This window comes from Staurois parvus, unplaced genomic scaffold (genome assembly GCF_062004578.1).
Source record: "Staurois parvus isolate SC_StPar_1 unplaced genomic scaffold, SC_StPar_1.0 ptg000694l, whole genome shotgun sequence".
NCBI classification, from domain to species: Eukaryota; Metazoa; Chordata; class Amphibia; order Anura; family Ranidae; genus Staurois; species Staurois parvus.
The window spans coordinates 3,554,177-3,569,939 of NW_028318490.1; the positions used below are offsets into that span (position 1 = coordinate 3,554,177).

The window sequence follows — 15,763 nt, forward strand, 5'->3', positions numbered from 1 at the left end:
TATTTCCATCATTTACACTTTCAAAATAACAGAAAACAAAAAAATGGCGTCTGCAAAAGTTTGGGCACCCTGCAGAGTTAATATCTTGTACTGCCCCCTTTGGCAAGTATCACAGCTTGTAAACGCTTTTTGTAGCCAGCCAAGAGTCTTTCAATTCTTGTTTGAGGTATCTTTGCCCATTCTTCCTTACAAAAGTCTTCCAGTTCTTTGAGATTTCTGGGCTGTCTGTCACGCACTGCTCTTTTAAGGTCTATCCATAGATTTTCAATGATGTTGAGGTCAGGAGATTGTGAAGGCCATGGCAAAACCTTCAGTTTACGCCTCTTGATGTAATCCCCTGTGGATTTCGAGGTGTGTTTAGGATCATTATCCATTTGTAGAAGCCATCCTCTCTTTAACTTCAGCTTTTTCACAGATGGCATCAAGTTACCATCCAAAATTTGCTGAAATTTTATTGAATCCATTTTTCCTTCTAGTTTCTACTGTGCTTCACTGTGTTTTGGGAGGACCTTTTTTTTTTCTTTTCTTTTTTTTTTTCCTCATTTCTCAATAGCCTGTCTGGTTATACAGCTACAAGTATGCCAGTATAGCATGCTTTTTTTTAGAATCTACCAACAGGGAAATGTTCATGTGTCTACCTACTCATTTGTACAGCTTCAACAAACCACAGAACTGGTTAGGATAGCTGTACACATGGCTGCAGTGCCAACTTTTGTGATTGCTGTTTAATTTCATTGTAACTGATAAGTGAAGTAAATATGTATTGGATATCTGCCATCAGTCCAGACTTACTGACCCTGATGTTAAAGAAGTAAGATAGTTTTGTTTTTACAGTATTCAATTCCGAATGGGACAAATTACATTTAGTACTTTGTTCCCTCTTCCTAGGTGCCCTGTAATGCTAGCTGCAATGTTGATCAGGGCACCCCATTCGGCACACGGCTGCCCAACAGCGCAGCTAGCGCAGGGAGATGGTTTCTTTGTTAGTGAGCACCTGTCTCTGGCTCCCAGCACTTGCCCCAGGCAAGCATCCGCAAAAGGAATGCGGGGGGGACTGGGGGGGTTTGAGGTGTGTCAGCCTAACTTCCCTCTGCATTCCTTGTGCCAGTGATTGCCTCGACTGTTTACCTGACTTTCACATATTTATTTATTTCAGGTACTTATATAGCACCATCAATTTACGCAGCGCTTTTACATATATATTGTACATTCACATCAGTCCCTAACCCTCAAGGGACGTACAATCTAAGGTCCCTAACTTACATCCATACACATACTAGGGCCAATTTAGGCAGGATCCAATTAACCAACCAGCATGTCTTTGGAGTGTAGGAGGAAACCGGAGTACCCAGAGGTAACCCACGCAGGCACAGGGAGAACATGCAAACTCCAGGCAGGTGGTGCCTTGGTTGGGATTCGAACCAACGACCCTAGTACTGCCAGGAGGAAGTGCTAATCATTTAGCCACTGTGCCTGTTTACACACGAGCATGTCTATATTTCATGTTTGAAGATTAGCAGCAAAAAGAAATCCTAAGCAGCCCAGCAATTACAGTCTCTCCCTTTAAGGTGACACCATAAAATAAAATGAAAAAAAAAACAAAATACAAAATTACCTCCTTCAAAATGCAAAGCAAATGCTTTCTACATGCTTCAAATCTGCATGCTCTTCAAGAGCTTCTTTGGCTGAAAAACTGCCAGCATCCAACACACTCCCAGGTGTTTTGGAAGGATGGTCCCACATTGTGCGATATGGTTTTAGAGCCCCTGTGTCCCTTTTTATTACTGGGTAGTGAGGATGGGGCACCACATGGAACTGGTCATGCAGCACACTGATAGGATTAAGAGTCTTCAGCCACCAGAGCTTTTGAAGACTGAAGATCCGAGGCAACACAAAACGTTTTGGAGAGGTAGAGCATTTAAGTGGTTATAAAATTAAAACACTTTTTACCTTAATGCATTCATTAAGGTAAAAAACTTTTTACCACTTGTTGCTGCCCCTCCCCATGCTGCCACTTTCTAAACACTTACCTGAGTCCTTTCTCAATCTGGCTGCAGCTCTTCTCTGTTTACTTTTACTTTCACAGGAGCCATTGGCTCCAGCTACTGTCAGTCAAACCCTGTGAGGAGGGATCAAGGGGCAGGGTCGAGTCACACTGTGTGCGTCTATGGATGCACACAGACCAGCTCAGAAGAGCACCTGCATATGTGCCTCCAAAGCACACAGCTTACTATGGAGGCGCATGCAGGAGTCGAGGAATGGACAGCATTGGTGTGGGACTCCAGGCGAAGAAGAAAAGGACCGCTCTGTGCAATACCATTGCACAGAGCAAGTAAGTATAACGTGTTCATTATTTTAATTTAAAAACAAAAAATGCCTTTTAGGTCCTGTTCACACTTGAACATTTTTGAGCTTCGAGCTACAAAACGCTCAACAGTCAAAAACTTATTTGTGTCCAATCAGAGCTGATCACATGTAAACAAATGCCAGTTATCAGCATTTCCTCAGTGCTGTCACTGATTATCAGTGCTGCCTCATCAGTACACATCAGTGAAGAAGAAAAACTGCTTATTTGCAAAATTTTATAACTGATACAAAAAAAGGGTTTTGGGGTTTTTTTGTGGGGGTTTTTTTTTCATTCTGTAGCAAACACTAAAAAAAACTCTGTGATTAAATACCACAAAGAGAGAGCTCTATTTGTGTGAAAAAAAAGATAAAGATTTAATATGGGTACACAGTTGCATCACTGTGCAATTGTCATTGAAAGTGTGACAGCACTGAAAGCTGAATATTGGCCTGGGCAGGAAGGGGGTGAAAGTGCCCAGTATTGAGGTGGCCAAGTATCTTCTGTAGAGGACAGGTGTTTTTTTTGTTTATTTTTGTGCATTGATCACATCATTTTTAAGTGTATCTCCAGCTACTTTTGGATAAGCTGAGAAAGGATTAGATCTCCTATCAAGTTTTTTGGTACCTGAGGCTCCTTTAGAAATATTTCCACTTCATTCCCCATTGACAACCGTTTCATCAAAGGGGAAGTGAAGGACAGAAATAAAAATTTAGTAGAAGGCTAGAGCTCCTGTCAGCTTTTTATTGCAGTCTGTGTTGCGATTTGCAGATTTTACTTCACTGTTTGTCTTGTCAGTCATTTTCACTGTGACAGAAAGTGATGGCAAATCTCTCTAACACAGCCCTGGATTTTCTCTAAGTCTAGCCAAAACATTCAGTTTTGGATAGAGTAAAGTATAACTATAGGTAAAACTTTTTTTTTTTTTTTTTTCATTTTGGATAGAGTAAGGGAGGGTTATAACCCCTGTATGGCTCATTTTTGCCCTCTTTTTATCCTAATGTGGAGATTTTACTTCCTGTTCCATAGCCAAAACAGAAAATGAGAGGAAATCCCTGCAAATTAAAGGACTTCCTTGGGGACCCCCAGGTCACCAGAATTAGTGTCTCTGTTGGAACATTTTCCTTCTATAACTTTTCTAGGGAAAACACAAAAAATGGGATTTTCTTTCACTTTTATTGATAATAGTGAACAAGACAAATAGGGGTTTATTTACTAAAGCTGGAGAGTGCAAAATCAGACTCACTTCTGCATAGAAACCAATCAGCTTCCAGGTTTCATTGCCAAAGCTTCATTGAACAAGCTGAGGTTAGAAGCTGATTGGTTTCTATGCAGAAGGGAGTCTGATTTTGGACTCTCCAGCTTTAGTAAATAAACCCCATAGGGTCAATCTCTCTAACAGGGGCACAGACAGCAATAAAAACTGACAGGTGTTCTAATCCCGCTGCAATTTATCCAAAACTACAAAAGAAAAAAAAATTGCCTTTAGTTATACTTTAAGTTGGCAATAGTTGGCAGTTAGTGGGGGTTTTTTTTTTTGTTCAGCCAGCGAATCTCCTTGCCAAGACCTTGTATTTTGACAGCTGCTGTCAGAACACACTGATCAGTGGGCTGCAGTCACTGATCAGTTAAAAATTTTTTCTTTAACATCTGGCAAGAAAGGACAGCCACACCCTGATCGAAATTCTGATGGTCCCTGATGAATCAGCTTAATTTCGATTAGCGTACGGCCAGTTTCGCACTTCAACAACTGTTAAGCTAAGAGATCAGCCCCATAGGAAGTTCATTGTTTTCAGCCAACTCATAGATTCACATTGTGAAAGAGGACCTGTAAAGCACCACTGTTGTGTGGCACAGCAAAACAAGAAGCAGAGCATGTGAATATTATAAGCAACTGTGACTGTGCTCGCATACATTCATATTATGGCCATTCATTTGTGGACTCATGACTAACTACACTTATACAGGTGAAACTCGAAAAATTTGAATATCGTGCAAAAGTTCATTTCAGTAATGCAACTTAAAAGGTGAAAATAATATATGAGATAGACTCATTACATGCAAAGCAAGATCTTTCAAGCCGCGATTTGTCATAATTGTGATGATTATGGCTTACAGCTCATGAAAACCCCAAATCCACAATCTCAGAAAATGAGAATATTACATGCAATCAATAAAACAAGGATTGTACATAGAACAATATCGGACCTCTGAAAAGTATAAGCATGCATATGTACTCAGTACTTGGTTTGGGCCCCTTTTGCAGCAATGCGGCGTGGCATGGAAGCTATCAGCCTGTGGCACTGCTGAGGTGTTATGGAAGACCAGGATGCTTCAATAGCGGCCTTTAGCTCTTCTGCATTGTTCAGTCTCATATCTTTCTCTTGGCAATGCCCCATAGATTCTCTATGGGGTTCAGGTCAGGTGAGTTTGCTGGCCAATCAAGCACAGTAATCCCAAGGTCATTGAACCAGGTTTTGGTGCTTTTGGCAGTGTGGGCAGGTGCCAAGTCCTGCTGGAAAATGAAGTCAGCATCCCCATAAAGCTCGTCTGTGGAAGGAAGCATGAAGTGCTCCAAAATCTCCTGGTAGATGGCTGTGTTGACCCTGGACTTATTGAAGCACAGTGGACCAACACCAGCAGATGACATGGCTCCCCAAATCAACACAGACTGTGGAAACTTCACACTGGACTTCAAACATCTTGCAGTGTGTGCCTCTCCATTCTTCCTCCATACTCTGGGTCCTTTGTTTCCAAATGAGATGCAAAAGTTGCTCTCATCAGAAAAGAGGACTTTGGACCACTGAGCAATAGACCAGGTCTGTTTTTCTTTAGCCCAGGTAAGATGCTTCTGATGTTGTTTGTTGTTCAGGAGCGACTTGACAAGAGGAATACAACATTTGAAGCCCATGTCAAGGATCCGTCTGTGTGTGGTGGCTCTTGATGCACTGACTCCAGCCTCAGTCCACTCCTTGTGAAAGTCCCCACCACTTTTGAATGGCCTTTTCCTGACAATCCTCTCCATCCCTGCTGCTTGTGCACCTTTTTCTTCCACACTTTTCCCTTCCACATAACTCTCTATTAATGTGCTTTGATACAGCACTTTGGGAACATCCAGCTTCTTTTGCAATTACCTTTTGAGGCTTTCCCTCCTTATGGAGGGTGTCACTGATGGTTTTCTGCACAACTGTCAGGTCAGCAGTCTTTCCCGTGATTGTGATTCCTACGGAACCAGACTGAGAGACCATTTAAAGGCTCAGGAACCCTTTGCAGGTGTTATGGCTTAATTAGCTGATTAGAGTGGGACACTTTGAGCCAAGAATATTGTACCTTTTCACAATATTCTCATTTTCTGAGATTGTGGATTTGGGGTTTTCATGAGCTGTAATCCATAATCATCACAATTATGACAAATCACGGCTTGAAAGATCTTGCTTTGCATGTATTGAGTCTATCTCATATATTAGTTTCACCTTTTAAGTTGCATTACTGAAATAAATGAACTTTTGCACGATATTCTAATTTTTTGCGTTTCACCTGAATATAAACTTGTTGGAATTCCCATTCCAAAACTATGGGTGTTGATATTTATATGGAATACAAACCCCCCCTTCCTTGTGCCATTCAGCCAGAATAGCGTATCTGAGAGCGGGAAGTTGAGGTTGCAGTCCTACACAACCCACTTACTACACAGTAAACTCATCACACTTGAAGGAGATGACTATTTGGAACAGAAAAGGCCCTTCCCTAAATTGCCACATGTTTGCAAGTGTACAGTTGTCTAAAATAGTTGCATGCTATAGCATTAACTGTTTTTTCACTGGCAACACCTAAACTCAATTATAAATTCTACATAGAAACAGGGTTGTGAAGAAGAGGAGAACTCGCATCAACAAGCATGTAGAAACATAAACTCTAAGATTTCCCCATCCTCTCCAAAACTAATAAAGTTTTGGCAGGTGTCTCACTTTAAATCCATCAGGGAGCACATGATTAACTAAATATTCTTTAAAAAATAAATATCAGCTTAGCTTTAAATTTTCTGATTGACTAGCCATATAACATAGTTAGACCATTCAGCCTTGGCCAGGTCTGTCTTTGTGTTGCAGTGACTACACATTGTGTTAACTGTTTCTGTGATTCAAGAACTTGTTACTTCTGTGGTTTAGTTAAAGTGTCGCTAAACCCACAACAGTAAAATCAGTCTATATATGCAGTAAAGCATGCTTGTTATACTCACTGTGGAACCTAAGGGGTTAATCCTTCGCATTGTGTAAAAAGGCTGTTTGATTTTTTCTATTCTGTTCCTCCCCTTTTTCAAGCGACCACCTCTTATCTTCAGACTGAACCATAGGCATGCACATGCTTAGTTTGCTGTGTATTGCTAGAGAGGTTTTTTGCTTCTTCTTGGAAGAGTGTATGTGATCAGCACAGGGCCAATCAGCACTGTCCAGACAGATCTGGGGATTGCCATCCTCCTAGAGCAGAAAGAAAACTCCTCCAAGCTTTAGCTAGTGCTCTGCTGGACAGTGATAGAAGTCACAAGACTGCTCTAACTACTGATCAGAAAAGGTATTTAGCAGTTTATATTTACTAAAATAATTGCATTTCCATGTTCTGTGTACTGTGGGAGACCAGATATAGTGAATGCATGCTTCTCGGTTTAGTAACACTTTAAATCAAATCACAGTTGTTCAGAATGGTGACAGATTTCTGGAACTGATGCACCAGACTTTTGTCACCTGTACAAAAGAAAAACTCCTGACTGGGGAGCTTGGGGTTACGAGATCTTGTAATACAGTGAGGAACAGAAGTATTTGAACACCCTGCGATTTTGCAAGTTCTCCCACTTAGAAATCATGGAGGGGTCTGAAAGTCACATTGTAGGTGCATTCCCACTCTGAGAGACAGAATTTAAAAAAAATTTCAGGAAATCACATTGTATGATTTTTAAAGAATTTGTCTTGCACTGCTGAACATAAGTATTTGAGAGCCAGAATTCTTGCTGATTCTTAGATGTTCAAAGACCTGTTACTGTGCCTTTAAAAAGTCCACCTCTACTCCACTCATTAATCTAACTTAATAGCACCTGTCTGAGCTCTTTAAAGACACCTGTCCACCCCACAGTCAGTCAGACGCCAACTGCTACCATGGGCAAGACCAGAGAGCTGTCAAAAGACACCAGAGACAAAATTGTGGACCTCCACAAGGCTAGAAAGGGCTACGGGGCAATTGCCAAGCAGCTTGGTGAAAATAGATCAACTGTTGGAGCAATTGTTAGAAAATGGAAGAGGCCAAAGACGACTGTCAGTCTCCCTCGGACTGGGGCTCCATGCAAGATCTCACCTCATGGGGTATCACTGATGATAAGAAAGGTGAGGAATCAGCCCAGAACTACAAGGGAGGAGCTGGTCAATGACATGAAGACAGCTGGGACCACAGTTTCAAAGGTCACTGTCGGTAGAACACTACGTCGTCATGGTTTCAAATCATTCATTGCACAGAAGGTTCCCCTGCTGAAGTCATCACATGTCCAAGCCCATCTGAAGTTTGCCAATGACCATCTGGATGATCCAGAGGAGGCATGGGAGAAAGTCATGTGGTCAGATGAGACCAAAGTAGAACTTTTTGGTCTAAACTTCACTCGTCGTGTTCGGAGGAGAAAGAATGAGTTGCATCCCAAGAACACCATCCCTACTGTGAAGCATGGGGGTGGTAACCTCATGCTTTGGGGGTGCTTTTCTGCGAAGGGGCCAGAACGACTGCACTGTATTAAGGAGAGGATGAATGGGGCCATTTATTGTGAGATTTTGAGCAACAACCTCCTTCCCTCAGTCAGAGCATTGAAGATGGGTCGTGGCTGGGTCTTCCAACATGACAACGACCCGAAGCACACAGCCAGGATAAGCAAGGAGTGGCTCCGTAAGAAGCATATCAAGGTTCTGGAGTGGTCTAGCCAGTCTCCAGACCTAAATCCAATAGAACATCTTTGGAGGAGCTGAAACTCTGTGTTGCTCAGCGACAGCCCCGAAACCTGACAGATCTAGAGGAGATCTGTGTGGAGGAGTGGGCCAAAATCCCTGTTGCAGTGTGTGCAAACCTGGTCAAGAACTACAGGAAACGTTTGACCTCTGTAATTGCAAACAAAGGCTTCTGTACAAAATATTAACACTGATTTCCTCAGGTGTTCAAATACTTATGTTCAGCAGTGCAAGACAAATAAATTCTTTAAAAATCATACAATGTGATTTTCTGAATTTTCTTTTTTTTAATTCTGTCTCTCAGAGTGGGAATGTACCTACAATGTGAATTTCAGACCCCTCCATGATTTCTAAGTGGGAGAACTTGCAAAATCGCAGGGTGTTCAAATACTTCTGTTCCTCACTGTATGTCACCTGTACAAAGACTGGCCAGATAGGAGTTTACTATTTACATTTGTCTGAAGAGTGGCTGATGTGTTGCCATTATAATTAATTAAAGACACTTGACAGTAAGTATGATAAGCTACTGGATAAGCTTCCCCTTTGGTTTAGGAGGTATAGGGGTTGTACAAATAAATAGAAACACTACATGATTAGCAGGTGTGAAAGTAATGACTTGTTTCGAATTGAAAGTGGAAGTGATGTAACCTTCTTTTGCTTCCACTGTGTGATGAGACACCTAGCTAACAAGTGGGTAGCCTCACTCTCCTCATTCACTGATTGTGCGAATAGTGAAGACTGAGATTGAGCTCTGCAGATTAGCAGCAGTTGTTTTCTTATTCCGGAGTCACAATCCTGCACAATGTCATTTGTCTTATGCTTATCAGACGACCTTTCCCTGGAAACTGTATATGCCGTTACAACCTTTGATACTGTATCTCACGACACCGCAAATAAATTGACAATTTCAGTCACAGAGGTACCAGCTAAGCGGGCACCAACAGTTTGCCCTCCTTGAAGCTCAGTAAACTGACATGACTCCGTATTATTAGCAGCACACACAGTGAAAGACGAAAGCAAGGCTTCCCATCTGATAGCTAGGTGTCTCATCACATAGCGGAAGTAAGAGTGTTACATCAGTTCTGCTTTCAAAGCAAAACATGTTACTTTCACACCTGCAAATCATGTAATGTTTCCATTTTTTTTTGTCTAACCCCTGTAAACGTATATAAAAATATTTGGTGATATAGAAGTCTGTACTTTGGTTCCATCTTCTGTGCAAGCCAGGTATTGCTGGGATTTACAATTGATTGTTCTCAGAAAAGATTATTAAAGAACTTACAAAAGGGTTAATTTGTTTATCCCGCAAAGATGGTTCTAATTAGCCAGAATTAGTACATCCTACAAACATCCCATTCTCTAATATTTTGCTAGAGAAGGCTTGTCTTTTTTTATAGATTAGTCTTTTATGTAATTGTACTTCTATATATCTTTTATAGCTTTAGGCCTCGTTCACGCCATATGTGCAGACAAATTGATGGAAACGGACGTGAAGATATCACTTGCAGAGACATCAGTTTACATGTTCACTACAATGAATTTTATACACGTTGCAGATTTCTGCAGATAAAAAAATCTGCAGATGATAATAGTGTTGTGGTGTGAACAGGATGCATAGAGAACAATTGATTTTGTTGTGCCATGCAGAATGTTTGCCGGAAAACTGAAGTCTCTGTACCATGGTGTGAATGAGCCTATATACATACACACACACACACGTGTGTGTGTAATATTATTATTCTACAGTATTTATAAAGTGTCGATAGTTCGCTCAGCGCTGTACATTACAAAGGGGGACAGAACATATGACAGAACAATACCAATACAATGCAAAACATGAGGGGATTGAGGGCCCTGCTCTTTCGAGCTTACAATCTAGGAGGGAGGGGATAGTGGTACAGGAGGAGATAGCTGTGGGGGATGGAGTGGTAGGAAGAGTGGAGGAGGTCGGCAAGTTAGCAGGGGGTGGGGTAGGCTTCCCTGAAGAGATGGGTTTTCAGGGTGCACCTAAAGGAGAGGAGAGTAGGTGATAATCTGATGGGTTGGGGCAGGGAGTTCCAGAGGATGGGTGACACCCTGGAGAAGTCCTGGAGGCGGGCATGGGAGGAGGAGACCAGGGAACTAGAAATAAGGAGGTCTTGTGTATATATATATATATGTGTATGTGTGTGTGTGTGTGTGTGTGTGTGTGTGTGTGTGTGTGTGTGTGTGCGCGCGTGTATGTGTATATGTATATGTGTATATATATATATAATGTGTGTGTGTGTGTATATATATATATATATATATATATATGTGTGTGTGTGTAATAAATATATATATATAAATAAATAATACCCCATTTTTTTCTCCAACTTACACTATATTGCCAAAAGTATTGAGACGCCTGCCTTTACACACACATGAACTTTTATTGGCATCCCAGTTTTAGTCCATAGGGTTCAATATAGGATTGGTCACCCTTTGCAGCTATAATATCTTCAGCTCTTCTGGGAAGACTGTCCACAAGGTTTAGGAGTGTGTCTATGGGAAGGTTGGACCATTCTTCCAGAAGCACATTTGTGAGGTCAGGCACTGATGGCGGACGAGAAGGCCTGACTTGCACTCTCCGCTCTAATTCATCCCAAAGGTGTTCCAGGGGGTTTAGGTCAGGACTCTGTGCAGTTGGGAGCATGAAATTGTCCAAAATGTCTTTGGTATGCTGAAGCCCTAAGAGTTCCCTTCACTGGAACTAAGGGGCCAAGCCCAACTCCTGAAAAACGATTCCACACCATAATTCCCCCTCCATCAAACTTTACACTTGGTACAATGCAGTCAGGCAAGTACCGTTCTGGCAATCACCAAACCCAGACACGTCCATTGTATTGCCAGACAGAGAAGCGTGATTCGTCACTCCAGAGAACAAGTCTCCACTGCTCTAGAGTTCAGTGGCGGCGTGCTTTACACCACGGCATCCGACGCTTTGCTTTGCACTTGGTGATGTAAGGCTTGGATGCAGCTGCTTGGCCATGGAAACCCATCCCATGAAGCTCTCTACGCACTGTTGTGCTAATCTGAAGGCCACATGAAGTTTGGAGGTCTTTAGCTATTGACTCTGCAGACAGTTGGCGACGTCTGCGCAGTGTGCGCTTCAGCATGTGCTGATCCCGATCTGTCATTTTACATGGCCTACCACTTCGTGGCTGAGTTGCTGTTGTTCCCAGTTGCTTCCACTTTGTTATAACACCACTAACAGTTGACTGTGGAATATTTAGTAGCAAGGACATTTCATGGATGAACTTATTGCACAGGTGGCAGCCTATCATGGTACTACGCTTGAATTCACTGAGCTCCTGAGAGAAATCCATTCTTTCACAAATGTTTGTAGAAGCAGTCTGCATGCCTAAGTGCTTGATGTTTTACACCTGTGGCTATGGAGGTGATTGGAACACCTGAATCCAGTGATTTGGAGGGCAGGCCCCCAATACTTTTGGCAATATAGTGCATTTCTTGTCTCATTTTCTCCAAGGCCCATCCTACTACTATCACACTGGACGGTATCCGTATCCTCGAGGCCCTACCGTTCTAGAGTTAACAGCAGGTATAATTGTATAAATGAGTTGATATCACCAAGAGAGGGGAAGTCTGTCTTCTCAGACCTTTGGTTATTAGGCAGGTGACACAGGAAGCTATAAATGTGAAACTTGCAATTCTCTTTCTGACTATGCAGTGTGGCAGGGATATGAAAATTGCAAGACTGGGATAAACTGAATTACAAGGGGGGTGTATTGGCTGTGTGCTTGGAGTACTGCTTAAAAATTCATATGAATTATGTATGCAGTAGTTTGTTTAATACTATACAGCATGACACCAAAGTTATGTTTGTTATTTAATCAAGCAGTCATTATAACACATCTGGAGTTGATTTACAAAAAGTAGAACTATGGACTTCCATAAAAAATATGTGCTGAAGCACATAATTATATACATATAAGCGTCTCACAAATACCTTGGTGAGCCTGCCAGTGAATTTCTGTGATGGGTGGCAACGATGCTGTACTGATCCTGAAATCAAAGCTGAGTTGCCACTTCCATACAGGCTGTGCTTTATTGCATTACAGTAGGATAAAAAAGAGCTGCAGTGTCTAGGAGGGTAAGCATATGAGACACAAATGAAGAAGGATTATGCTCAGCCAGGAAAAGTAAAAGAAGTGTTTTTGTTTACTTTATGATTCATGTGCATCACATAGTGCAGGGGTGTCAAACTGGCGGCCCTCCAGCTGTTGCGGAACTACAAGTCCCATCATGCCTCTGCCTTTGGGAGTCATGCTTGTAACTGTCAATCTTGCAATGCCTCATGGGAGTTTCGCAACAGCTGGAGGGCCACCAGTTTGACACTGGTGACATTTAGTTGAGCTTTAAAGCTGGACTACAGCCTCCAGCCAGTTGTACATGCCCCTCTCCTGTACTTAAATAGCTTACTCTGAGTTCAGCTTTCAGTTTTAATTCTTGATTTGATTTCCCATTAAATGAAATCTTTATACTGATTGTGCTCTATCGCAGACAAAAGGAAATTCCCTAACCCCAACCCAAAATAAAATTCATGGAGCAGGATAAAACTGAAGCATAAACATTTGTGGCAATGTTGTCCTAATAGGTTATGTAATCACCGCCAACTGCTTTGTTGCCGGAGAGATTATAGTCCATGATTCATGCACAGGCACGTTTAATTCTTTTCTTTAATTGCTATGTATTACTTTTAGTTTGCCTTGTCATTTATTTATGTTTTACTGCATTTTTCTCTCTGTGGTAGGACTTCCGTATGAGGGAAATTTTAGGCTTTACGTCAGCTGAGCAACGTCCTGAAGATAAACTTGTTACAGTCGTATATGGCACGGACATGGTTAACATCAATTTCCTCAACTTCATGGCTGTTCAGGAGGATACAGCAAAGGTAAAACTGGACAGAACATTCTTTTAGGACATATAAAAGACTTTTACGATATCTTACTTATCTTTTTGTATGTTTCAGGTTTGGACAGAAGGACTATTTAAACTGGCCACAAATATTTTGGCACAGAATTCATCTCGGAACTCGTTTCTGCAAAAAGCGTAGGTTTTATTTTTTCTGTTGTAGTTATTCGGTTAAAGTGGTTGTAAAGGCTGAAATTTTCTTTTTATCTTCATGCATTCTATGCATGAAGGCAAAAAAGCTTCTGTATGCTGCTCCCCCCACAGCTTTCCTAATACACACCTGAGCCTCCTGTCAATCCAAGGATGTGCACAGGAGCCTCAGCTGTCCTGAGTCTCTCTCCTCATTGGCAGAGACAGCTATTGGCTCCCACTGTTGTCAATCACAGCTAGTGAGCCAATGAGGAGAGTGTGTGGGCCGGGCCAAGCCACAGCTCTGTGTCTTATGGACACAAAGAGCAGGGCTCAGGAGCTAGCATGTACCAGCGTCCCTATAGCAAGTGATTTGCTATTGGGGACACAGGTCAGGGGGAGGGAACTAGGAGTGTCAACGAGGGACCCTAGAAGAGGAGGATCTGGGCTGCTGTGTGCAAAACCACTGCACAGAGCAGGTAAGTACAACATGTTTGTTATGTAAAAAAACAAACATAAACAGAAAGAACCTTTTAATATCGCTTTAATTACCTATTCATTTGAGCCACTCAAAGGCACATCTCCCTGCTCTACTAGTAGAGACTGCACTCCATCAAATGCAGAGCTAGTGCTGAGCTTTCATTTAAGAAATGTTTGTCTTATTATACATACATGTTGCAATCTAATTTTATGGTTCGTTTTAGCTCTAACTATACTTCAAGGGTCTTTCTGATTGGATAGAAACTTAAATGATTGTTTGGATATGCCCCAGATTACATATTTTCTGTAAATCTTGATGATTATTTACAGACATTGTACAGATAGTATAGTGTTTGGCCTCTATAGATCTTTCTTTGACAAATGAACCATTCCGTTTAAAAACTGCATGTTTTTTAGACTGCTATCGTATGTCCATTGGTTGCCTAACATGCAGTGAAATGTTTTGTTGCGACTAATGTTAGGGTGCACTCACACAGAGCGGTTTTAACCGAGCGTGGGCATTGTTCTCCCCCTTGGTCCGGTCCAGTTCATTTGTGCAGTGTGAGTGCTATGAACTGTGCCTGGGAACGGTTAAGTGTACCATTCCTGGGACCACCCAGAAGAGATGGTCCCGGTATGGTTCTCTTCAATTTGAGTGCAAACTGTGCCAGGGCACAGAACCTCTCCATAGGTCACTGAGCACAGAAGTAGGGTTCACTTGGTCTGGTTAGCAGAATTGATGATATAAGTGTGCTCGGGAACACTTGCTTGTAGCTCCGTATGCTTGCAGACCAGCAGAGAGGGAGGACTATCGAACTCAGGCATGGTTCAGTTCAACTGTGACCGGTTGGGTGCACCCTTAGTATGATTTCTTTTTTATTCTGTGATAACTGGCCAAAATGAAAGATTACCAGCACTTGCAAACTGCTTCTATTTGAAATAAACCTAAAGCCTAATCTAAATTGAATCCATTTTATACCTCCCTGATGTCCTAAAGGACTACTAAAACCTCTGTAAAACTTGTCTGTCAACACCCAGGTTCGCTCTGGCTGCTGGCAAAAGAACACAGTTGCAGCTGTGACTCATGTGCTCTCTGTCAAAGAGTGCCATTCATGCAGAGCCAGCCAATCAGTGGCTCTTCCAAAACACAGATCCTGCACTTTGACAGAGAACATGTGTCCTGTCACTGGAGAAAACCTGGAGTTATTGATAGGTGAGATTTAGTAACGGTTGAAGAAAGTGGGGATTGTACAACATAGATCTTTTATATGCATCTAAATCCACACATTTCCTTTTGGGTGGAGTAGGAATTGATAAACCCCCTGTCAGTTTTATTTGTCCCACTGGGAAGATTCTGCTTTACCTGTCCTGTAGATACAACAGGAGCTCATATCAGCTCAGCTCATAAAGTACAGTATTTCATTGTTTTCAATTCATTTCTTACATTCTTGCTTTGTAGAGCTTATGTGTGTGTTATATTCATGTTCAACTGTGATTAGCAGTTTACTTTGAGTTCTACTTTAAATAGTTCTGTCATCTTTCAGTTACAGCAAGCTGAAACTCCAGGTGAATCAGGATGGACGAATACCAGTCAAGAAGTGAGTAATATTCTCCTCTTATGTAGGCCATAGACGGTTCGTTTATCGGCTGAGTTTTCGGCCGAAAAACAAAAAATCGGTAGTTCTGTTGCCACCAATACTTACGAAAATTGGCCGTTTTTAGTAAATTTTCCAGCATGACCAATAAAAGAAATGAGGAGGAACCGTGAAAATCGGCCAACGACATTGCCCCACTAACGGTGCGAATATCGGCCGATTATTCTTTCAGATGAAAATTCGGCCGATAAACGAACCGTCTATAGCCTGCATTAGTATAT

The 15,763-nt window shown here is 41.8% G+C and overlaps 1 protein-coding gene across 2 annotated transcripts in view; it reads left to right on the forward strand.

Annotated features, from left to right (window-relative positions):
- The window catches only part of PLCB3 (phospholipase C beta 3), a 246,502-nt gene that overhangs the window by 141,835 nt on the left and 88,904 nt on the right, over window positions 1-15,763 (forward strand). For both annotated transcript variants that reach the window (XM_089652824.1, XM_089652823.1), the window contains exons 4-6: window positions 13,118-13,258; window positions 13,337-13,416; window positions 15,432-15,485. In XM_089652824.1, coding sequence (XP_089508950.1) covers window positions 13,118-13,258; window positions 13,337-13,416; window positions 15,432-15,485 — 275 coding nt within the window. The remainder of the gene's footprint in view (window positions 1-13,117; window positions 13,259-13,336; window positions 13,417-15,431; window positions 15,486-15,763) is intronic.